The sequence below is a fragment of the Centroberyx affinis genome, unplaced genomic scaffold (genome assembly GCF_046629955.1).
Source record: "Centroberyx affinis isolate AG114_WGS23_722 - 3 ecotype Tasmania unplaced genomic scaffold, CSIRO-AGI_Caff_v1 ptg002385l_1, whole genome shotgun sequence".
NCBI lineage: Eukaryota > Metazoa > Chordata > Actinopteri > Beryciformes > Berycidae > Centroberyx > Centroberyx affinis.
The window spans coordinates 374,451-399,631 of NW_027280640.1; the positions used below are offsets into that span (position 1 = coordinate 374,451).

The 25,181-nt window shown below is 39.6% G+C and overlaps 3 protein-coding genes across 4 annotated transcripts; 2 read left to right on the forward strand and 1 right to left on the reverse strand.

Moving 5' to 3' along the window:
• Nucleotides 1-1,193: 1,193 nt before the first annotated feature.
• LOC139656100 (uncharacterized) lies at nucleotides 1,194-5,303 on the reverse strand. Of its 2 annotated transcripts, none has more exons than XM_071533594.1 (7): nucleotides 5,190-5,303; nucleotides 4,933-5,051; nucleotides 4,596-4,692; nucleotides 3,079-3,445; nucleotides 2,464-2,592; nucleotides 1,946-2,085; nucleotides 1,194-1,419 (listed from the first exon to the last, which is right to left on the reverse strand). In XM_071533594.1, the coding sequence occupies exons 1-7, from the start codon at nucleotides 5,199-5,201 to the stop codon at nucleotides 1,201-1,203; spliced, it is 1,083 nt and encodes a 360-aa protein (XP_071389695.1). In that variant the 5' UTR covers nucleotides 5,202-5,303; the 3' UTR covers nucleotides 1,194-1,200. The 2 variants fall into 2 exon arrangements, with proteins under 2 accessions (XP_071389695.1, XP_071389696.1); XM_071533595.1 differs by having other exon boundaries at nucleotides 1,250-1,419; nucleotides 1,929-2,085.
• Nucleotides 5,304-7,308: 2,005 nt separating this feature from the next.
• On the forward strand, nucleotides 7,309-12,136 carry LOC139656119 (uncharacterized). Its single transcript, XM_071533621.1, has 10 exons — nucleotides 7,309-7,513; nucleotides 7,672-7,856; nucleotides 7,974-8,189; nucleotides 9,263-9,339; nucleotides 9,433-9,650; nucleotides 10,181-10,314; nucleotides 10,443-10,682; nucleotides 11,003-11,164; nucleotides 11,597-11,686; nucleotides 11,819-12,136. Exons 1-10 carry the CDS (start codon nucleotides 7,309-7,311, stop codon nucleotides 11,987-11,989), a joined length of 1,698 nt encoding a protein of 565 aa, XP_071389722.1. The 3' UTR covers nucleotides 11,990-12,136.
• Nucleotides 12,137-14,492: 2,356 nt separating this feature from the next.
• On the forward strand, nucleotides 14,493-25,045 carry pir (pirin). The gene is made up of 9 exons (XM_071533627.1): nucleotides 14,493-14,585; nucleotides 15,107-15,199; nucleotides 17,463-17,543; nucleotides 19,523-19,729; nucleotides 21,680-21,764; nucleotides 22,649-22,693; nucleotides 24,145-24,227; nucleotides 24,336-24,402; nucleotides 24,498-25,045. Exons 1-9 carry the CDS (start codon nucleotides 14,493-14,495, stop codon nucleotides 24,614-24,616), a joined length of 873 nt encoding a protein of 290 aa, XP_071389728.1. The 3' UTR covers nucleotides 24,617-25,045.
• Nucleotides 25,046-25,181: the final 136 nt, after the last annotated feature.

Consider the following 25,181-nt stretch of genomic DNA (forward strand, 5'->3'; position numbering starts at 1 on the left):
GTGTTTTTCCAATATCAGTTTCTGTTTTGTGATTTACAGTACATGTGTATGAATTCAAACTGCTGTTGTGATGTAAATATTAATAGATTATCAGCATCATTGGAATATGCGTTTAAAATTCTTCAAGTTGATCAAAAGCACAAAAAATGTGGTGTTGTTCATATTGCTTTTAATATTGTTATATAAAAAGTTTTGATGGCCAAACATTTTTGTAATACTATCTGTCGCTTATGTTTAGTTTTTAAATACACAAAGTAAGAAACAGTGTCCTTATTTTTACCACTGCTACTGACTTTAATCACTTGTGTGTGTGTGTGTGTGTGTGTGTGTGCACATGCCCTAAAATATATTTCTCTTCAGATCTAAGTAATGTTAATGAACTAACTCACAACCTGAAACAATCAAAGAGTCATAATGCCGATAAATCAAGATGTGTTACCTAATAAACATAGTCTGTATGTTATTTACTAAACATATAACCACTGAGTGTTTACTTATAGTATCATAGTATAAGTGATTACGCTTACAACATCCTATAATCATGTACACTAGAAAGTGTTAAATAAATAATAATCACATAACCTCAGTTTGTATATATGTAAGAAATATTGTTTTTGGATTAGATTTTTTTAAATGAATGTCACACTACATAAAATAAAGGCATGCATGCAAAAAAAATGAAGAAGTGAAAGATCGCTTTAAGCAACAAAACAGAACATCAACGCTGATATCACATCTCTAAATCTCTAAATCTAAATCACAAAAAAACCCAATTTAAATGATAATTAAATTAATTAATATTAAATATATAGTGGTATGATACATATCTACGCACTTCTGCAATAGCAGAATTATAGTTTTAACTCAATGACACCAGCTTCTATCATGTTTCTCTTGATCATGTGGGCTCAAACAAAAGAGCTTCCCATGATGTTTTTTTACCACAGCAGAGCCTCCTAATCCCTAATCCAAACCCCCACAGAAATTGAAATGTTTAAATTCCAGGGCAATATGTATTCAAATTATTAAAAATTAATGCCGGCATATTCCAAAACAAGTACAGTCTAATTTTCAGGCGAAAGGATGTTCATTTCATAATGCACTGTATATCAAGAGGGGAAGTCAGAAAAAGGTCAGGAAATGGACAACTGACTGACTTGACTGAGAGCTGAGAATATGTCTGGAGAGAATGATTCTCCATTACTTCTGAATGATGAAGAAGAAGGATGGATCTTCGGCCTCTCCTTCCTTGGTTCCCATCTCTACTGCGTCTGTGTTGACTATGTGGATGAACCATCCTTGGCACAGTGCTGACTCAAACTGCCGCTGTTTGGTCTTGGTAGCCTTCATGTAGAAGATGAAGGAAAGGGCCCCCTCATCGGTCCTAGAGATCCGCTTCAGTCTCTGCTTTTCATATGTCTAGAACAACAATCAGAAAAAACATGTGGATTTCCATCAAAGATAGCATAGCACAGCATAGGCGGCTGTGAAAACATCCTGAAAGGATGTTTATGGCAGATTTGTATATTTTGTATAAAGAGGCAGCTATTCATACTACATTCTAGCCTACTTGTTAACAATAAAATAAAAAAAATACTTTTTCACCTTATTAGCTAATTCTCCATATCATAATGTATATCTAACAAGAAATCAAAAAAAATATTTTTACATCAAAATCCCATCATTTTTACTTCCTGGTAAACAACACATTTTTGATGGTTATTTCAATAGGCATATATAAAAATTCCAGCCAATACTAACCATCACAAATGTTTTAACAATCCCCGTCCTCCACCGCTCCCATCATATAAAGCCTGCAACTTCACACTTTTCAAAATGACACAACTGGCAACATGGTATGGCAGGTTGCCACTCATTAAATCCAACTTCTTATACTCACTCACTCACTCACTCACTCACTCACTCACTCAATAAGTATGAATACCTCCACTCTCAGGAGCACCCTCTCCCCATCCTTGCTGCACTTGAGGAAGCAGTTGGAGTCGGTAAAGTTCAGGACCACTGGAGTTCCTCTGAATGGCACCTGCCTACAGTCTGACTTGTAGTAATAGATGGTGATCTTCTCTGAACACACAGAAAATAAAGAGCTATGAACAAGGACCCTCACACATCAATCTTCCCATGAGAGTAAATCAGTATTTTCTAAAAAAAAAACTTTAAAAAGGCAGAGAGATACTAGTGAAAATTCAAATACTACAGACTATAATGAAAGACCAGGATGAAATTAAACAATGTTTGAAATCAAAAACTTTTCTGTGATTGATTGAAAATGACAAACGCAACTGAAATGACGAAATATACTCGGTCACACAACTTATGTGACTCAGCAACTCATGACTCGGTAACTTGGCAACTCGGCAATTCAAGTATGATTTCATTAAAGTGATCGCTTTCGGTGATAATGTAATGCTACGTTGATACGTACTGCATGGCATGACAAACCTGGATTTGGTGACACATAGGGGCTGTTCTGCAGACAGAAGCTTCTGAGGTATTTCTGGGAGACAGCATGTTCGATGGAAATGTTGTCCATCTGTTTTTCCTGTTTGAAAGAGCCACTTCCTCTTGGCACTGAAAGTGAAACAGAGAAGCAGAGAAACAGAGAACAAAAATCAGTGTTGGCAAAATCATATTCTTATATCCTCTATCAAAATTTTTTCTTGGTGGGAAAATAGGAAAAAGGGTTGGTGGTCAGTTAAGCCACTGTGATCACCATTCTTACCAATATAAACCCTAACCTTAACCCTAACCTTTAGCAAGTTCTTTTAAGTGCCTACGTTGCTGATAGTCTCCCAGTCTATGTATAGTAATTTGAGCATGTGAACTTGACAGTCAACTTACAGGTAATTGAGAAAAATCACAGATAGTTTGTTGAACATTTGTTGATAGTCAACTGAAAATACTGATACACTGTTGAATATCTACTGAAGAGAAGAGAAGAGAAGAGAAGAGAAGAGAAGAGAAGAGAAGAGAAGAGATGAGACGCAGAAGACGATACAAGATAAGACAATGTAAGTCAAGACAAGAGAGGAGAGGAGAAAAAAGCCACTCATTTACCAAGGGTCACCACACTGGATTCTGCCACCATGACAACATCATTAAAGGTGCATCCTTTCCCAACACAGTTGTGACAGGGACTCCCTTCATCGCAGCCCCTCCCTGTCACCACGGTGATGCTGGTCTTCATCAAGGCAACAATGAGCAGATCCCCCTTCTGCCCCTTCTCCCCATTTTCAGTTTGGCAAACATCCCCCTCTATTTCTCCTTCTTCCCCCTGCCTCCTCTCATCATCCCCCAGGTCTTCCTCTCTCCTCATTTCCAGGCTGAAGCGGAGCAGGGTGGTCTCCTTGGAGACGGGATGGAAAGTATCCTCAGGAGGGCAGGTCTGCTCAGGCTCCTTCACCCGGCTGGCCTGGTGCACCGTCTGGAGACAGGAGGCAAGGAGTGGTTGGATAGAGGGAATGTGGAGACAGAGACCCAGTTAGACCTGTTGAGTACTGAGCATGGCTCTGTGTCCCTCAGTGTTTCTGTCTGCCAATTTGTCTGATAGCTCCTCCTGTTTTCTTGTATTTCTCTTAAAGGAAAAATCCACCCTAAAACACTTTAACACTGTTAACAATAGCTATTGGCGATGTATCTTGCATTTCTGAGCCCATTGTGTTGTTTGGTGGTGTATTTTTTTTATTCATATGGATAACTGGCTAAACGTAGTAAATGATAACATCACGCAGCTACAATGGTTTTTGATAGCAGAATAGCTTAGCTAGCAGCTTTTTCTATCTATACCTAAAACATCAATGGTAAACGTCAGGTTTTGGTGTCAGTCCTTCAGAATCAAAGAGCAAGGGCTTCTTTCTAGACTCGTCATTTTGCACTGCCATTCAACAATCATACAGGGAGAACTCCATCACAGAAGAAGAAGAGATACCAATTTCTCCACTGACAGCGGCTTCAATAGACCAGAATGCAATGCAGCCACAAGACATGTTGCATTTTAAGTAAGCGGTGAGACTCGCGCATTTTCTCACCTGGAAAACCTCTTGGGCTTACTATGCAATTGCTATCGCTCGCTCCACCTAAAAGTATAACCCACAGCTGAATGCAACAAGTTCACACTCATTCTCTAGGGGTTGTCAAAGGGCATTCTGTTAAGGGATGTTAAGGGAAAGTGGATACGGCAAAAAAGTAAATTACAATACAAAATAGCTCTTGAAACGCGTTGAACATCACAGATCGACGATACACCAGGTGTTTCAAGAGTAGGTACACAATGTCAAACCCAGTCAGGTCGCAGTTATGTGGTATGCGCCTTTTAGCCAAGTGAGTCACCACTGGTAAACAATTTTTAATAACGTATGACAGCGTAAGAGTATCTGAGGAAGGATTTTTCCATTTAAAGTAGTGAGTGGCTTTGGAATTTTCCTGTGCACATAAACATCCTGGATATGCTGCAAATTTCAGACATTCCAGTGTAGTGTGAGCCAGAAGCTGAAACTCTGCTGGACTGCCACAACAAAGATGAAATCAGCCTGTTGACGTGCAAGGCTGGGCCAAGGGAAAGAACATGAACTCACCAACATGGGATTACCCTTGGCCAACATATTTGCTAACTCCTCAGGTGGAAGATCCTGCAGATTGAGGTCATTAATCAGCATCAGCCTGTCTCCTTTCCTATGACGAAGATAAAACATACCACTCAGACTCCTACACATGATGGATAGAAAACCAGTGAGGGGTGAATGAATGGATGAATGAATCAATCAATAAATTAATCAAATCAATTTTCCATAAAACTCGATAAGCACTGTTCTATTAAATCACATTCTGTTTTGTTTAATCAGGTTAGAAAATTTCCATTTTGAGCAAAAACAGAAGGTCATCCCGACAGTATGCCAGTCTGGCTAAGGTTACCTGACAAATGCTTTTCCTCCATTTGCTTTTTTGAATGTGAGAACATTCTCCACATCATACTGGTGCTTTCCTTCATGGATCTGGTGGATGATCGACACTCCTCCCTTTACCAGAGAATCCTGATAAAGTGGAATTAAGTGGACAGACTTTCTCTTAATGAGGAACATGAAATCTTACACAGATTCCTATCTTTTGAAATTTTGCTAGCAATACAAGGAAAAATATGAAGTTGAAAATCGTGAGAAATTGTCACCCACCTTGATATCCATGGTGATGCCAGTGTCTTCTGCTGAAAACGCTAATGAATGGAGTCAATGGCAGTCTTTTAAAGCGTCTGGTGTGCTTATGATGACTGGTTTACCACTGGCCAGAGCTTCTGTTTTAGATAGGCAGAAGGGGAAGTAGGAATTTGTGCAAGTGATGGCCAATGGAGTGATCATTGGGGAAGTGATGTCAGAAGAGGAAGGGGTCAAGTGGAATTCTAAATTTTATAACAATGGACACAAAGCTTTAGAAAACGGAACTTGTGAGTAACATGGAGGAACAAGAGAGAGGACAATCTATCAATTTTGTGACTGAAACATGAAAAATGAATTTTATGAATTGCCGTTAAGGTAGATCTACTATGCCTCTGTATTACAGCATAGAAGCACCTACATCAGCAGGTATGAAAGAGTGAACAAACAAATTAAGTAACTACTTTCATTCACTCACTCACTAACACACACACACACACACACACACACACACACACACACACACACTCACTCACTCACTCACTAACACACACACTCACTCACTCACTCACTCTCTCTCTCACACACACACACACCCCTCCTCCTCCTCCTTCCACATACTGTATAAAAAGTACTCTCATATAAAATGCCTTTTGTTATTTTAAGACATTCACTCCCTGAATTGTGAGCATTGATAATACGTAACAGAGTGACCCTGTCATTGTCAAAAATAAAAACTAAGGACACAAAACCATGAACAGAGAGAAGAGGAAGTGACAGCTTAGCTGTACAGTATGTCTATGAAGACATGGGAACTACTGGATTAATACTACTTCCTCTGTGACAGTAAATGTGATAGTAAACATTAAATAAAGATGAACTTGTCTTTGAACTGTTTTTCACAAACTGAAAGACTCTGAAACAGCCCTGCATTACTTTTGGCTTAAAACAGTATCAATGTGAATGCACATTGGTAACTTAAATAAATTGATAGTGGAATGTAACTAGAATGAATAATGAATGTTTGTTTACGTAAGTGTGTGCCTGTGTGCACGTCTGCACAAATATGTATTAGGTAGTCCGAAGCATTTGCTGTTTTGATACTGGGATGAGTTGTGTTACTAAATTTATACAAGTGCACACACACAGAGACACACACACACACGCAAAAGCTATTTCCAGCTTTCCCTTGCGAGCCAATGGAGTGCTGCTATATCTATAGTCGTCGAGGTGGATTGAGTTACATGAGAGGCACACCACTGTCGCAAGATTACAGGTCTGCCATATACTACAGTATGCTAGTCTTGAGATCCGGCCCACGTTTACACCATTTCAGAGTTGGCATAAGTTGACAGTACCAACTCAACCAACCAGGTACAGTGATGTACTAACCTTGGCTGGAGTGGATTGCATATGTTTGATACACATAAGAATCTGAATCTGTGAATGTTTGTGTGTTGCTCAAAAATGGTCTATTCATTGTAGAAGCTGAAGGTGTTGAATAATGGTTGAAATGTTATGTGTGTTGTTGAATCCTGCCATGCATTTCATTTGCTTACCGTAAATGCTGGTGTGAGTAATGATTAATAATAGTTCCTATAGACAACTTCAATGCAGTAAAAATACAGCACAGCCACGTGTTGCAGGTTGTGAAATATTCTACACTGTAAAAATGTTCAGAGCAACTTATCTAATGAAGTTCAGTCAGCTAGTTTAGTTGTTTGAAATTAAGATCCATAGTTCTGAGATGATAACTGCTTCCAGAGTCATTAAGACTCCACTGAATTTAGAAAAAGGCACATATCTTGTAGAAATAACTTGATGTTTAGCTGGTTACTTGTCATGTCAGCGATGATTATTTAAGAGTATGTATGTACTTTTATACTTTATAATTTCATGTTCAGTTCATTTTAGAGCACTGTAATCAGCTTGAATTAGAAATGAATATATTACTAAAAAACCTCACTTCAAAAAACTGCAAAACGGAAACGTGATCCATACATGGTAGGCTATACTCTATGCGTAGAGTGACATTTTTTCAGTATATGAAACTAACTGTGGTTTCAAAACCTTTGCACACTTCTTTTAACTATTTCAGGTATAACCTCTGTGTGTGTGTTTGTGTGTGTTCCAGATGGTGATGTTCGATGTGTTAATAATAGGGGCTGGTCCCCATGCCTTGACCCTGGCCAGTTTGCTATCCATTCCTCACCCTGACCCAGACTTTGACCCCGCACATGACCCAATGCTCAACCCAGACCGGCTCCCTCTGAGCCCCCAGCCGAACCCGGAGACGTCCAGGACCAAACGCTCCAGGAGCAAGAAGAAGAGGGGTGTAACAACTGGTAAGCTTACAAAATAAGACAGTAAAGTAAACGAATGCTCCTGTTCCTCTCTGAATGTTATCACCTGCCATACATGTGTGCATAAAAAGACCTTTGTTTCCTTTGTGTCTTCCACTAGTTCAGGTATATGAGGTGTGGTCTGTGATTAATGTTTGCAGGCCAGATGCTGGAGGAGCAGCTGACACCGCTGATGGTATCAGACAGGATTCTCTGCCCCCCGCTGAGCCTCAGAGTGGTGGATTCCTACGGAGAGTGGACCGCTCTGTGGGAAAGCCAGTTCACCGCTCTTAACATCCCTCATCTGCGCTCACACACACTGGTGCACACAGACCCTCTCAACAAGGTAAACACACACAGCTTCCCTATAATGAAAATGATGGAGTTTTAAACAGTAAAGCTTTCACAGGCATGCATTTGAGTATGAACGTAAATGAGAGTATGTATGTGCTTTCCTCAACAGAAGGCATTGCAGGAGTTTGTTCTGAAGAGTGATCGCACAGCGGAGCTTCACAGTCTTCCAGACCAGGTTTATATTCTGGACGACAATGCCTTCTTCAATGACATGCGGCTAGGCAAGAAAGAGAGGAGACGTCTGAACATCGCCACGGCGCTCAAGAAGAGTTTATCCTTCAGTCTGCCAGGAACCAAACTAAGTGTGGATTTCTTTAAAGAGCAGGTTGGACACCTATACTGTATGTGTGCGTGTATGTGTATATACTGCATGGCATGTTGAATATGCATCAGAGACATTATATTAGCTACTGTGGATGCTGGCTGTTATTGACTGAGCATTTTGATGAAGTTTGTTGGACTTTGAAAACATTGTGTGTACTCAACTTGTATGTAACTATACATCTTTGTTGTATGTTTGTGTCATGTTCCTACCAACACTGATACCATTGACTGACTATATAACCATGTCTTGAAAATGTGTTACTAAATAAAATAAATTCCCAAAGCATGCAAATGCAATGCATCCTAACCAGTGGTGTAGTAGTAAGTGAAAAAAAGGTGGGTAAACTACAGTATGATGTCCAGTTGTTGTTGTCGTCATTATAAAAACAATCACCAGTCGTGAGCTTGGATTTGTAAGGTTCCATCTAACTTTGTTATCAAACGATCTTTGTATGTTACTTTATGCTTGTGTGGTGTTATTATTATTATTTTTTTAAATAACCTTATTGCGTTAAATATTTAAAATGCTAGAAAGTACAGTATAACAGTTTTGTCAGATTTCAAAACTTTGATGCTCAATATCTGCAGTCTGCGTAGATATAAACTTATAAGCCCAAGCTCACACAGTATAAACAAAACTAATTTACTTTCAGAGAAGCATTAATTTATGCTGTCTCCCATAACTTATATATCAGTTTGATACTACTTTCTATGATGAATACTAAGAATTTCGTTTATAAAGATTTATACCAGGCAAAAGAAAAATGGGTTAAGTGTATTCTGCAAATAAAGAGGTAAACTGAGTTTAAGTGAGTTTGCCCTCCACTATCCCTGATCTTAAGGTTACTTACCCCGCAGTGACACAGCAAGCGATACACACACATATACAGCCTTTTGGAAATCTACATGACGCTTCACCAAGAAATATCAGTTCATTAAAAATGAAAGAGACCCATGAGGTATTCAATATCTTCCTGTAAAACTGAAGGCAATAGAAAATCAAATAGCATGGGGCAATGTGATGCTATTCACCCACTTATATGAATTGTTATAGAAATTAATCTGAACATACAGGTGGAGAGATACAGCCTGGACAAAGTGCTGGTAAAGGGAACAGTGGATTGCATCACCCCTGTGATTGAGGACAAGGAAGAGAGAGAAGAGGAAAATAATTGGATGAAGGAGGGGGAAATAGAGGGTGTGGCGATGAGGGAGAGCAAGAGAAGCGAGGGAGATGGGGCAAGAAAGAGCGTGAAATATTTCCAAGTCCAACTTCAGGAAGGCATCACACTAAAGGCCCGCCAGGTTGTTATGGCAACAGGTCCAACCCGTGCCCAGATGGCAAACATCCCTGCCTGGGTGAGGTGCATTGGAGAGAGCTACCCAGAGGAGCGCCTGCAACACACCGTGCACCTCATGCATCACCTGCCCATCGCTCGGCAAAAACTTCAGGAAACAGATAGTCAGAGACAGAAAGAGACTTTTCCCACACAGGGTAAGTCAGATTACTTCTATTAACACATTAATACACAAAAGCTTTGTGGGGAAAGAAAGTTTTTTTTTTTTACATAGTTGGGAGAATAATTTGATATGGTTTGCTGTGAAAAACAAAAGTGACACTAATACATCAACAACCAGGGATATCATCAATTTTGGGACTCATAGCCTACATTTTAAAGAAGGCTATCAGATCGTCACAGATTTTTGAGCAATCCCACCCCTCCACCCTTCGCATTAAATAAAACTGCCTTCGCCTTTCTCTCCCTAACAAATGTGACTTTTGAATGATCTCTCCCCGTGTTATGTCCCGCCCCAATATCATTCAACAGGAAATACATCACATAAAGGAAGCAAGATGTCAGTTTGTTAGTTTTCACTTGATGTCTCAGTTCCTCTCTGTAGCCCTCAGTGGAAATTTCAGTTTAATTCAATTGAGAACAAAAAAAAATTACCTTGTGCCCTTTAATTTACAGTGTGCTTATGTGTGTGTAGGGATGTGTGTGGTGTGTGAGGCAGGACAGAAGGTGATGGTAATTGGTGGAGGTCTGACCAGCGCTCATGTTATCTCCATTGCCCTGCAGCAAGGCGCCAGCCATGTGACATGGGTCATGAGGAAACACCTCCAGGTCGAGTGTGATACTGCATATAGACTGTACCAAAGTCTAAGAATAAGAAAAAATAAGAAAAAAGATTTAAATTCCACTTGTCTGTCTCTAGCACACATGCTATCATTCTGCAATGTTTTCTTCTACAGTTAAAACAGTTTGATGTGGGCGATGTGGAGAGCCTGGTGGGTCGTTATTCCCACGTGGAGCACGGCATCAAGATGGACGGCCGAGCCTACCTGCGACAGTTTTATAATGAAAGGAGTCTTCACAAGCGACTGGCTATGATTCGCCAGGCAAGGAAAGGAGGAGCCGTCACTCCAGAGGCCTACACCCACCTCCAGCCATTCATTCTGAATGGACAGGTGGATGTTAAGACATACTGTCAGGTAATGGTAAATGTGCATTCCTGACGGGATGTGGAGGGGTGTGGGACAGCAGAGAGACGAGATGAGATGAGATGAGATGACATGAGATGAGACAAGTTGAGATGAGACGAGTTGAGATGAGTTGAGCTTAGTTGAGATGAGATGAGATGAGATGAGATAAGATGAGATGAGATGAGATGAGACAAATTGAGTTGAGTTGAGTTGGCTGAGCTGAGCTGAGCTGAGCTGAGATGAGATGAGATGAGATGAGTTGAGATAAAATAAGATGAGATGAGATGAGATGAGACCAGAGCTGAACCGGTCCTCCTGTGACTGTCTAGGTGAATGAAGCCAGGTGGTGCTACAGGAGCCAGGCCTGGAGCCTGTCCCTCAGCAGTGGGGACCACTGGACTGGGGATATGATCTGGCTGGCCACTGGCTGCAAACTGGACGTCAACCAGGACCCATTGCTTTCTGGGATGATGAAGGAATTCCCTATTCAGGTGGGTTAGATAGAAAATAGGTTCTTGGATGGATGAATGGATGGATGTATAGCAGGGTTGAGGTCAATTCATGGCTGAACTCATCATTTCTGTTTCAACTGGGAATTGGAATTGGAAATGGAATTTTAAAAAAGCCTACAGGAAACAGAATTGGAATTGAATTGGAATTTCAGGAAGTTTCATTTAACTCAATTCTTTATGTTTTTTTGTTTTTACTAGATTAGCAGATTACCTTACCAGATTCTTACTTAGTGTATATTATCAATACTGAATATCATAAAATGTTAAAGATACCTTTCAGGTGGTATTTGATGCATACCATATAATTGTAATACATACATTATGATTGAATGTATTTGATTGATGTATTTGACATGAACAAGACCATATCACCACATACACATCATGTGTCCTGCTTGTCCCTTCATGCAGGTGATAGATGGTTGGCCTTGTATAACAGAAAGCTTACAGTGGGCTCCAGGGTGCCCCCTCTATCTAATGGGACAATACACTGCACTCCAGGTAGGTCTCTTTACAGTGTTTTGGTGTCTGTTTAGGCCTCTCAACAACAATCTGTGCTCCAGCAAACACAGATTACAGACTAGTCATTCACTATGACTCCCCTATCAATTTGTTTTCTCCCACTGAGCACAGGTTGGACCTCATTCACTGAACCTGGCTGGAGGACAGGCAGCAAGCATGCGTATTGCCAAGGACATCATGCGCCGGCAGCAGCAGAACAATGGAGAGGCTTCAGAGATGGCTCCAGAAAGATCTAAGACTGAGGAATATGTTCAACAGATGCAAGGCCTTTTATGGTTGTGACTGAAACATTTAGCCTGCCCATTCACTTTCAAAAGCATAGACATGAGCTCACACGTGCTCATACGTAAGCTATCATCCTTTCCTGGTCCTGGTAGTCATAGTCAATCATAGTCAATTATATACTCAAAGTGCTATTATTATCAGCTCCCCTAGGCTGGAATGCAAAGTGATGAATGATGAACACATTTTTACAGGCTTTTAAATGCTTTCTTTGTATCCATTTTATTTTTTGCATGTTTTATTCTTATGTTACCAAGTTTTAATTCATGCCTGGCATTTTTATTGCTTGTCACTTTGATTTTTCATTGTTTTACTATAGGCCTAAATGGCTATGAATATATGCTGTGAAAATAACCTTGAGAATAAAAATAAGATTCACCCTTAAATATACTGTTTATTTTCAAATTTGGTATTTTGTAAGGGTTTTATTTTTATAGTTTGAACTCTACTATATTTTGTATTCTGATTTTGGCAGAGCTTCACCCTGCACCGCCCTGCACACGCCCAAATGAAAACGGAGTTAGCCACGCCCCTCTACCTGACTTCCGCACTGTTAATCCACCTGTAGTGACGGGCGCTGCAGTCACAACAATAACAGCAATGGCGTTCCTGTAAATTACACCGTAAAAACACAGTCAGAACCTATATTTTTGAGAACAGCGTTGGAAGTGCCTTTTTTAAACTATAAAGTAAGTCTGTGCCTCAGAAAGACCTCGTTTTGTCTGCCTAGCGTTGAGTTACGTGATAAAAAACATACGTGATAATAAAAACAATCACTAACAATCCAAAACCAATTATAGTCCGACTTGTTTGAGATATTTTTTGATTTTTCAATATCGTGTTAAAACATCGGACTGGCGTCAGGTGATGCAATGCAGGTGTGGTATCGGTATATCTTTTAAAGGGTCATGTCACTAAAACGGCCTACAAGCCAGGTAAATAGGCTACACTACATATGCAAATAGGCTACAACAGCATTTAAGAATATCATAACAATATGTGATACAATGAATATAATAGGTTAATAAAAGTTTTGGTACCATAGGAGCAAATGTCTAAAAACATAAACCTGGTGATGAGTTGATGAACTCTTTTACTCCTCAGCAGTCTCTATCCTCTGTGGACACACTGCAATGGATGCAATGCAATGCAATGCAATGGATAAACACTAAAATCAATATCATGGATCAGCTTCAGTCTAACACATTAGCGCTGAGAATAACTTTCCCAATCCTAGAGTAAACAATATTGAAAAGAGAATAATTTGACCTGAATTTATATATTTCTGTTGCTACATGTAATCCAGCTGTAGGAATAGCTGAGTAGTAGCCTACAATACTGAATAATGTGTTATTGGTATTGTATGATCTATCGGTATTGTGGTGGGATAATCTTACTGGGATAGTCAATATTGTCTTCCCTGGGAATGGGCACATTGTTAGTATTTTGATCACATTGTATAATACATTACAGCTTTTTTTTATGTAGCTATTGTGAAAAAGAAAAAGAAAAACAGTTAAATAGTAAAAATGATGAATAATGGAGCATCACGTTAGTAACACTGAAGTCCTGCATGCCATTAGCTGATCGGCAGTCAGCTGTCCCATCCAAACAGGACGTCAGCTGGTCAGTATCAGCTGACACTCAATTACCAATCACATTCAAATAAATTAATCTGACAGCTCACACTGCTGATCATTCATGCCTCTGCTGCTGTTGACCCTCCTCCTCCCAACCTCCTCCACAGGATGTTGTGCAAGCTATCTCTGAATGGTTTTATGTTGGTTTTCATATTATTGAATGATATATGTCTACTATGCCTTGAGGGGTTTATTGCGCTGCCTGCAGAATCTCTCACATGCTGCTGGGGTTCACTGGGGAGCTTCCTCAAGAGCAGAGCCTTTTTCTGCCAAATATAACTGTACAGTATAACCATTTGTGCTATAAATGGTCCATGCACCTTTTGATGTCTCTGACAGAACTTCTATTTATATTCAGTGTGTTTTCCCTGGCCTGTGTTTTTGTTTTCATTTACTATTTTCATAATGTGGGCAATGTGAAGCCCTATGAGACTGTAACAGTAATTAAGGGCTATACAAATATATTTGACTTACTATTTAGTCACATGACCCAGGGTGGATCAGTGACACCCGTATTACGTCTGCTCTGCATCACAGTGTTGATGAGCAAACCAGTTACAGCAGGGATATGAAGGTTGACATTCACTCCAGTGTTTTTACTGGCATTTTGATTATGTTTTATAAAGATAAATAGGTGAAAAAGTTTGCACATTTTGATTATAGTTTTTCCTGCATTTTTTCAGCATCTCAAAGAACTACAGCTGTGCACAGGACACCGTCCTCTCATTGAGAAGCATTTGTCACCTCACAATAAACCATTTTATTTTCTCCATGAATTGTACCTAGGGTCATCTTTATCCCTGGTCATTGGTCATAACTCTAAGTTATGTTTTTTAGCTGCTGGTAAAACCTTTCCCTGCACAATGAAGGTGAGGAGGGTTGAAAGGACAGTTTTGAGTGTGGAACAGGCAGAAGGAGTCGGTGCACGTGTCCGCAGGAGCATTGGCAGGAAGGAGGTAAGTTTCTGAATGATGAACTGGTTATCCACACAGCACCCTCTTCAAGTAACCATAAACCCCACTATGCGGCAGTTTTTAAGGCACAAAAGTCATTAGCACAGATCAACATCATGGCCTTCCTTTTCCATCACAGACTTGGACACATTAGTCCCCCTATTTCATTGGTTCTCAGTGTGGGGTCCGGGGACCACCAGGGGTCCTTCAGGATGTTCCAGGGGGTCCCCAGCAAAATGATGAATTGTTAAACTTCACCATTATTTAATTTACAAGAAGTTAACACAATCAAAGAATATAGATGAATGACTAGTTTCACTGTTATCTCTCTACCTACAACACAGATAGTCATGGAATTCTGGACAAAATCATATCTAACAATAAAAATATTCTCAGATTTGGGTCAGAGAGACAAAATCTCATCAAATGGAGGTCCGTGGCCCTAATGTGGATTAAATTAGGGGTCCTTGATATGAAAAAGGTTTAGAATCACTGCCCTATTTCATGCAATTTTCTATTTTCAGCTGAGGAACCTGGATCCTTTCCTGATGTTGGACGAATTTCGGGTGAGCAAGCCATCGGGTTTTCCAGATCACCCTCACAGAGGGTTTGAGACGGTAAGAATCTTTTTAACTATAACCTAATTTTTAACAATTTTTTTAAGTAGCCCAAGCTATTCAAAGATGCAGCAAACACACAGTTAAAAGCTCAGCTGGAGACAAAACAGAAACAGATCTGTTAGTTGAATAAATTACAAATTATCTGTCCTCATGTGGAACCTCTGACTGACTCAGCCAACTATATTGGCACAGGTTTTGCATAGTGATGAAAGGTTGAACAATGGATGCAGAAGGCCAAATCCCATAAAAGATAGGTGGATTTCATATTTTGATCACTAGATGGCGATGACAGGTCAGTGTACAGAAAGTAATGAGATACCACTCAAGTGCCTTCCACAAAGGATGATTTAACAGGTTTATAGAAGACATTACAACTGAAGAGAGAGGCAGATGTATCAGTTGACAGTGGTACTGTAAGGTTTTCAAAAGTTCTCAATTTTAGCCCATATGCTGAATGTTACAAATTGCATTACGCCAACTCACAAAATTCCCCTGTTTTGAAAGAGAGGAATTGCCCCAGCAGTCAGCAGAGAAATTCAGCATCTGCCTTTGATGTGTTTTTGTGAAACCATACTTGGTTTTGTGGTATTTTATTTTTCTGCACATTTTAAATGAATGTATTCTGTCTCCACCAAAAGGAAATCTTCCTTGACCATCGTTCCTGACATACTGACATGTTGGCTGTCCAAAGCTTATTCAAAAGGGACCAGTCAGAATACTCACATGAACCAGAAAACGTGATCACATTACCGTAGTCTTAGTCCTCACTGGCCTCTTGTAGATACACATTCATCATGAGGTCCTGCTTCAGACTTTTAAAGCATTATGTGGCCTTGCCTCATATCAGTGATTTTCTTACTCCCTGTAAGCCAGCACGAACTCTCTTCTCACAGGATGCAGGTCTCCTCGTCATTCCCTGTATATTTAACACCTGAGGGCAGAGTCTTTTCCCATTGTAACCTCCCTATGGAACAAGCTTACCGGTAATGTCAGGAAAGCAGACGCGGTCTCAGTATTTAAGTACAGACTCAAAACCTATTCATTTAGCACAGTCTATAATCTACCTTAAATTCCACTTTATCAGCCACCCCTCTCTCTCCATTTCCTTTCCTGCACACACGCACACACGCACACACGCACACACGCACGCACGCACGCATGCACACACACCTCAATCCACACCACAATCTTCACACAATTGCTACCACCATTATAAGTGGTGTGCACACTTTCTCAACCGAGGTGTTTTCCATTTTTAATACATTCTTAATGAATAGCTTAATTAATTCTTAATTAATAGCCTTTTGCCTTCATTTTGCTTGTTACAATGTCCAAATGAAAGCGTAAAAAATCTGATTGAATGGCTTTTCATTTCAGAAAAGGGGTGTGTGTCAACTTTTGATGTCCACTGTCCTTGGCTCTCTTTGTGACAATTTGTGACCAAAATTTAAAAGGGATTTATAAATAAATTCATTCATTCAAATTCAAACGTGATACTGTATATTACATTCACGACAAAGCTTTCATTTATTTGCATTTATATGTTACCAGGAATTTCAAAGTAACTCTAAATTTTATATGTGTCCCTATAGTTAACTCTGGTCAAGATATTCAGCATAGAGGTAGCATGGACCTAAACCCTACTCCTATCTCAAGAGTCAAACTAAAAGCCAAATATCCTTAGATTCCTAGAGGTTCCTCCAAGTCTGTTTGGATTGGCAGATGCAACTTAAATCTCCATTTGAGCCCCTGGTGTGGGTGGATAGGACTAGGCTGGCTGGTGCACTCCCAGCATGCCTTTCAGCAGGTGTGTTTGCTCACAGTCACATGACCTTTGAAATCACACAGCTGTGGAGCCAGATCACAGGCGACTCGCTGCAGGGGCCCGTGCTTACCTCCCTGAAACAGATGTTCACCTCTGAACCCTGACCTCCCACTCAGCACCTCTCTTCCTGTCCAGTCTGACCGCTGGGGAGGAGGACGCCAGCGCACACGTGCTTTTAGTCTCGAAGCAGCTCTCAGTCCCTGACTGACTGAAACCTGAAGGATGACAATGCAAAAAAAGTTACTTTAAAACAGTGCTGTCAAAATTATAATCGCAAGATTAACTATATCGTAGCAATATCCCATTCCTCTGCATTTGTTTTGAAATATGACAAATTATCAGCTCATCTTAACTTTTGAACTGTGCACATTGTCAGCACATCTGTTGTATTGTACCTTACATGCTACATTTTTCTATGTGTCTTTCCTCCACCAGGTAACATACGTTTTAGAGGGAATGTCAGCCCATGAAGATTTCTGCGGCCATTCAGGACAGCTGAAACCTGGGGATCTGCAGGTACTGTTTAATTGATACAGTGATACAAGTGTTTGAATAAAAACAATTTCATCATGATTTTTGAAGTGTTCCAAGTGGTTAAATTTTCCGCTCTTCGAAATATTAGATTCAAGCAGAGTCATTCACTTCAACCAGAGGCATTCAGTCTGCTGGCTCTTTATCTGAATCAAAGACCATAAAGAGGACAACAAGAGTTAGGTGATATTGGCATACACACTTCCCCACGCACACATTATATAATACATTATACCGTACACTCACACTAATTGCATATCATGCCCTGTGGGTTGTTTCCTATGTTTTCAAAGCAGTAAAGTTACATTCACACACACGCACACACACACAGCCCGCTGACTCAGCTACAATCTGCAGCAGAGGCTTAGTCGGCTCAGCTAAGTCTGCTGTAGCCGGGGCATGTGCACCCTCTGTAGGGGCTGGACCTCATGGGGGACAGATACAGATGCTCAAGCTGTCAACCATCAACTGTGTGAACACCCCCCTGTCCCTTTAGTGAAGGCTCAAACATTGTCTCAAATTAAGAAGGGGCGCATAAAGGAAGAATTAAATACAGTACTCCAGCAGAACAACTGGCCTGAGATTTTTTTTCAGTGAATGATTGAATGAATGAAAACATTGTACATGCATACATACATACATACATACATACATACATCTACATATACACTACCAGTCAAAAGTTTGGACACACCTGATTGAATGTACTATGTTTTTCCATTATCTTAAAGCCATTTTGATCTAAAGGCTTGTGCTTAAATGCTTGAAATTTGTTTCTTAGACAAATATAAATAGTGAAGTAGATGACTATGTATGAATTTCTTTCCAAAGCTTTTGCCTTTCCATCAAGGCAAAGGGCGGCTACTTTAAAGAATCCAAAATAGTTTTGATGTAACACTTTTTTGGTGCACTGCATAATTCGATTTGTTATTTCATAGTTTTGATGTCTTTACTATTATTCTAAAATGTGGAAAAAAGTAAAAATAAAATGGTGTGTGTCCAAACTTTTTTTTTTTTTGACTGGTAGTGTACATGAACTGGACTTCATGAAACAAACCAAACTGACTGCTTTTTCACAAGTTAGACTGTGCAGGGTTTTTTGGAACACATGTATTTGCATATTTGATGTTTTTAATCAGATTTATCCCAGTGATTCACTTCATTTCAATAACTAACTTTTTACACATTTGTGCTACCTCCATGCTCTGGGCTTCCAGTTATCTTCTACTGTATTCTGCATGTTTTGTTTTATTATTCCGTCGATCCCCGTAGGAGTAATTGATTTGGCCACCTTCAGCAGACAGCAGTAAACAAATCTGAAAAGCCAGATGAACAGCCACACATCAAACGTCATAGACAAGCAGCATTAAAAAGTAGAGAGTGGAAATTTCCAGTTGGCCCATATAGGAGAGGGAGAAGCGGTTAAGCTGAACTTCATTTCATCCTGTTATGAATCACTACCTGAAGTCAGCTCCACATGCTGTTTTATAGTGTTCCCTAAATTATATGAAGCCAAATGATGTGTACATGCTTGTTTGTGTGCGTGTCTATGTATTGTATATGGGTTGCTGTGTTTGTACAGTATGTATATGTATATGTGTGTTTCTGTGTTTGAACAGTATATGTACAGTATATGTATATGTATATGTGTGTTTCTGTGTTTGAACAGTATATGTACAGTATATGTATATGTATATGTGTGTTTCTGTGTTTGTACAGTATATGTACTGTATATGTATATGTGTTTCTGTGTTTGTACAGTATGTATATGTACAGTATATGTATATGTGTGTTGATGTGTTTGAACAGTATGTGTATGTATGTGTTGCTGTGTTTGTGCAGTATGTATATGTATATGTGTGTGTTGCTGTGTTTATGTGTACTGTATCTATGTATATGTATGTATGTTTTAGCATTTGTGTGTCTCTTTGGTATCTTCAAAACTCTCTCTCCTTGTCCCCCAGTGGATGACAGCAGGACGGGGGGTGGTCCATGCTGAGATGCCCTTGTCAGAGGAGCCGGTCATGGGATTACAGCTGTGGGTCAATCTGCCAAGGCGGGACAAGATGGTGGAACCAGCGTACCAGGAGCTGAGAGACAGAGAGATCCCCAAACCTAGCCAAGGAGGAGTTACAGTCGCAGTGATATCTGGAGAAGCCTTGGGGGCAAAGGTGTGTGTGTGTGTGCATGTGTGTGTTTGTCTGTTTGTGCATGTGTGTATATGTGTGTTTCTGTCTGTGTGTGTCTATGTCTATGTGAGTGTGTGTGTGTGTGTGTGTGTTTATGAGAACTAATATCAAACCTTCAGTCCTCTGAAGACAAAACATTATTTCCTATTAAATATTACATTTTCAGTTTTCGGACGTAGACATTTATTCACAATAGGTTAAAAGTATTTTAATTGACTAATCTGGCGTGGAATCCACCAAATCTGTTCGGAAGTTATTTTGATGTAATTAACTGACACAATCATTAAATTTGGTTAACTCTGATTTTACATGTTAACATTTACCTACAAAAGATGAAAGGACAGAATACCAATCTATCTCAGTTATGTTAATTCATGGTTATGATTGAGTGTGAAGTCTTGTGCGTCACTGAAACATCATTAAATCAAACTACAATGGTAGCAAGGCCAACATAGAGCTTTGGCGGGGTAGAACAACACATGATGTTGTAGTTGTTGATCTCATGGTCACTAGTCATTTGCTGCATGCTCGGGGCCACCACCACAAAGAGTAAAACAGAAAAACAATGACATTAATGTGGCCATGTGTATGCGTGCATGTGTGTGTGTGTGCATGGGAATGTGTGTGAACCAGACTAGGTGACGGTAAGTGGAAGGAGTGTCTGTCTGAAGAGAGGAAACAGGAAATGAGGAGCAGATTGTCTGTGAGGTAGCGGTGACATGTCTGTGGCTGCGTGTGTGCGTTTGTGTGTCTTGTTTTATGACACTTGTGAGAATTAGTGGGAGTTTTGACATGAGGACCGTTTAGGGAAGTGAGGACTGATTCTGACTTTTAAGAAGGGGCCCATGTGAGGCTAGGAGTGAGGGTAAATTATGCACCTGTTAATGCAGTTTAAGGTTAGTTTATGAACATGGTCAATGGAAGGTTCTCATAAGCATAGTAATACATGACAGAGCGTGTATATGTGTGTGTTTGTCTGTGTGTGTGAAGACTATATAGGGTTACAGCAGGGCAGGAGACACAGGGAATTGCAGTTCGTCATTAAAACCACTGGGTTTAAGATCGGTCATTGAACTCCTGTAGCCTGCTCTTTCCATACCCAATCCTGATCCACTGAACAGTGATATATTTGTTTCACTGCACTGTATTTATTGTATTGTAATCATGATAACAGTTTTCAATACACAATTCTACAAAAACATTTTCAGTTCCTTCACTGCACTCTTATTTCTCTTTCACATTTCCTCTTTGCATGGCCTCGCTGTTGGGATTTAGAGCAGTTAAGTTAATTTGTGCCAACTGCAAACATGGAGCAAGCTCAGCCGCATCTGGTAATATGTATATCACCCAGTGCAATGCAAGATTAGAGTTGTTATATCTGAAGCCAACTGTATTGTTATGCAAAGTGAATTGATTCAATTGTGGCTGATCTTGCTATCAGTTACCAAAATGATTGCCTGAACAAAACAAACAAAACAAAACAAAACAAAACAAGAAAGCTGTTTTGCTGTAGAAAGTGCAAGCCATGAAAATTCCAATAAGTCTGAGATGGTCAATAGAGATTGGCAAGCCAAATGGCAAATGGCATTTAGCTCACTTTTATACTCGCTGTAATTGTGATGTGACAATAAAACTTGATTCTGTGAGTAGCAAAAAGCAATGCAACTTTGAGTTATTTATCGGACACAACCTGTATGCATGGAACAGCAGTCTGAGTGGATCTGAATTTGTCGACAAATGGGCATGAAAATCAGTGATGGCACTATTTTAAATTTTGCAAGAATGTCTTTTTTGTTTTATACAAAATCACTTAAAGGTTGTAGCTGAGTCAGCAAGCTATGTGTGTGTGTGTGTGTGTGTGAGAGAGAGAGACAGAGATGGAGTTATGTAGTATGCATGTTTTATAAGACTGTATTGTGTTTTTTTGCCTAGTCTAAGGTCTTCACAAGGACACCAACCTTATACCTGGACTTCAGACTGCAGGCAGGAGCCATGCATGTCCAGCCGGTGCCCGCAGGTAGGAGCAGCCTCAGGAGTTCACAACACTGCTGAACACACCAGAGTTTGTCTGTAAATCTGGTCAGTTAGTAAGTATTTAATAAAATAGTTCCCTGGTAACAGCAGCCATCCACCTACTGAACAATTTGGAAGAAGTGTCAGTAACACAAAAACCTCAGCAACAGCTACAGCTTCCTCTTGGGCTTGCTGTAATTCGTATTTGGTGCTATGATACCTGCCGTCTAAGTGGGATCTCAATCAGTATATACTGGGGTCAGCCTAAGGTTTCGAGTAGGACATCGCTGTTACTGTGGAAGACTGAGACAGATGTGGATATAATGCTATCTGCACATATTTACAGTGCCAGCGGAAACCCTTCAGGACTTGTTAAGCTTGTAAAGCTGCTGCTTGCTGCACAGGACAGCTCAGCATTTCACACTGCTGAGACAGAGACAGAGACAGAGACAGAGACAGAGACAGAGACAGAGAGAGAGAGAGGGAGAGAGAGAGAGAATCTGTGAAATTGTAGTCAAATGGAAAAGGAAATGTTGGAAATGAACATTACCCACCCAAGAGTTTAACATCAGCTGGAAAAGAAGCAATATAATGTGGGAGTCATATTTTTTTTTTTTTTTCATTTAAGATTACAGCACTGTCTATCTGTTTAATGTTATAAAACATTAACAAGGTAAATGCAATAAAACTATAGGATTTGTACAGAAGAGTGCATTCTCTTCTCCAATTGATGTTAAACTGTTAAATGGGTAATGTTAATTTAACACACATTTTCCCTGTTAACTAACACTTCACAATGCAGAGTTAATAATGAGGATATTTAAATTCTTCAATGTTTATCTTATTTAAATTGTAAATAAATAGTATATAAATGTGTATATTTGACAGGATGGACTACATTCATCTACACACTATCAGGATCCATTCATGTTGGTGAGTGTTGCCATGGCCACTGTACAACTTTAGAGATAGTTTTGCAGAGATAGTTACCTATAAATACATGCATTGTCTTATATTGTCCAACACCTAAGAATAGTATAAGCAGAAGCATTAACATAAAAATCAGTAATTAAAAAAATAGCTGATAGTAAGATTCATTAGATTAATTATTTTCCATGTCTTTGATTACTCACTTTACTCCCTACTCATCCTCCTCATTTGAATGCCATATCAAAGTCAAGAGTATGTGTGTGATCTCAGTCCAATAGCAACTGCTCTTGTTGATTCAGCCAAAAGGCCTGATGGGTTCCAGTTTTAAGGCTTGATGGATTCGTACTGTCAGTAAACTATTGTCTCTTTAAACTTTAGAAAACCCCAGCACTTGGAGCTGAACTTCACCCGACATTGTCAGCTTTTCTATACACATCCCCGCCAATATGGAAATGTGAACTGACCCACAGTTAGTAACAAAGCACTATTTTATGAGTGTTGCTATTCAACATTATATTGTGCAATAATACTTTTCCTCCTTATTGGACAACATTGCAGGGCAAAGTGCACAGAGAATTCCCCTTGCATGAGAAGAAACCCTTTCAGACTCATTTTCAAAGGCTTTTTTTGGTTCGTTGAAACCTGTTGTTTTTAGTCAGAATTCCCCTTTTAATATTCTTCCTTAAAATTGCATTATGATTTGATTACACTTAATCGTTACACTGCAGGATCTCACAAACTGGTTGTAATTGCTGTCAGATGTTTTAAAGACAAGAGAGAATGAAAATGGCTGCTAAGATTAAAGAAGTTATTTGAATCAAGAAGTCTCCAACTCTACATGTAGTCTGGCCAAATCAGGACCAGCTGGCTTTGATGAATGCATCCACCGCAAATGGAAGTGTCTGGCTTTCTCAGCATTTAGTATGAGAGACAGTAAGAGGTACAGTGTGCAAGTAAAGTGCTAAACCAGGTCAAAACTTCTGAAACATGGAAGTGCCCATTTTTGGAGTCTTAATATCTATTGGTCACAGTGGTTTCCCCATCTTATGCTACAGATATGTTTTAGTGTCACCAAAAAAATGTGTGGTATTCTGAAATGATTTATGAAACGTGTAATTATTGCTCATGATGCACAGGTCAATCCGTAAGCTGCAAGTAGGCTGGTTTTGGGTCAATAGTTGACATTTCAGTCATTCAGGTAGGAGTGATCACATTTTAGATTGAATCTCATAGTAGACTAGTCCTGACAAAACAACAATGATACTGATATATGAATGTAAGGTAGGGTCATGTCCAGGTCAATAAACAATGATAATAAAATAAGGTCAGATCTTGATTCAAATTGAAAAATAGGCCTACGTATTACTGACAGCCCAAAAGTGTTCTAAATGGAGCATGCCAGAGTTGTTTAAGGACTTAAAGTTGGACTTCCTTGTCTTCCTTTGCTGCTCAAGGCCCAGATCAGGAGCAGCAGAGAATAGAGCCCCATCATACTGTGGTGTTTGGAGATGGAGACTGTGTCAAGGCTAAAAACAAAGTGAGAGACTTCAGTCAAAGTGTTTTGACAATACAAGTGACTAGCTTTAGACAGTCGACTTCATAGACAGTCAAATGTGATCGGTGCTGCCTCTTATTTTCTGCTCAGGGCTCTGAGGCTTCTCATTTTGTGCTGATCGCTGGAGAGCCCATCAAAGAGCCTGTGGTACAACACGGTATGTCATTTGTGTCATTCAAAAATCAAACGATCAGTGTGTTTTAAAAGGTCGCGAACACAACTTAACCCATGCCTGCTGCCTCTGTCTTCCAGGTCCATTTGTAATGACCACAGAAGAAGAGATCAGACAGGCTATCAGAGATTACCAGACTGGAAGCAATGGCTTTGAGAGGACCATGAACTGGAGGTCCAAGATCAGAGATTCCCTCTGAACACAATGAGCAGGCGTTTGCTTTACTTGTTTGCTACTGTAAAGATATGTTTTATAGATGTATAATATGTCATGGTCAATTTGTGAAAATAGCAATGGTAAATGTGTGAAAATGTGCATATCCATTCGCCAGGAAGTGTACACACTTACAGTACATTTACAATTTTACAGCATTTATCATAGCGTGCTGTATGTCGTAGTGCTCAAAGGCATGTGAGGGAGGAGGAAATGAACCTTAGCACAATTTTTAATTTACCCCCCTCCCTTGTTAAATATACATTTTAGGGAAAATGTGCCAGTAAATAGCAATTTAACTGCTCTCCACTCCCCTTGTTAAATTTGAACTTTATTCAGTTTTCCCACTGCTAGTCACCAAGCTGCTACTGTAGCAGAGCTAAAATCCTGAAATCCTGAAAAAAAAAAATGTTTTGTGCAGTTTGGTTAAAGTCATTGTTTTTGTTATTTAATAGTATAAATGTTTTGTGAATGTTATCATGTTTGAAATGCATTTTTACCATAAAATTTGTTTAAGAATGAATGTAATTGTTGTGCGTCATTCGAAAAGT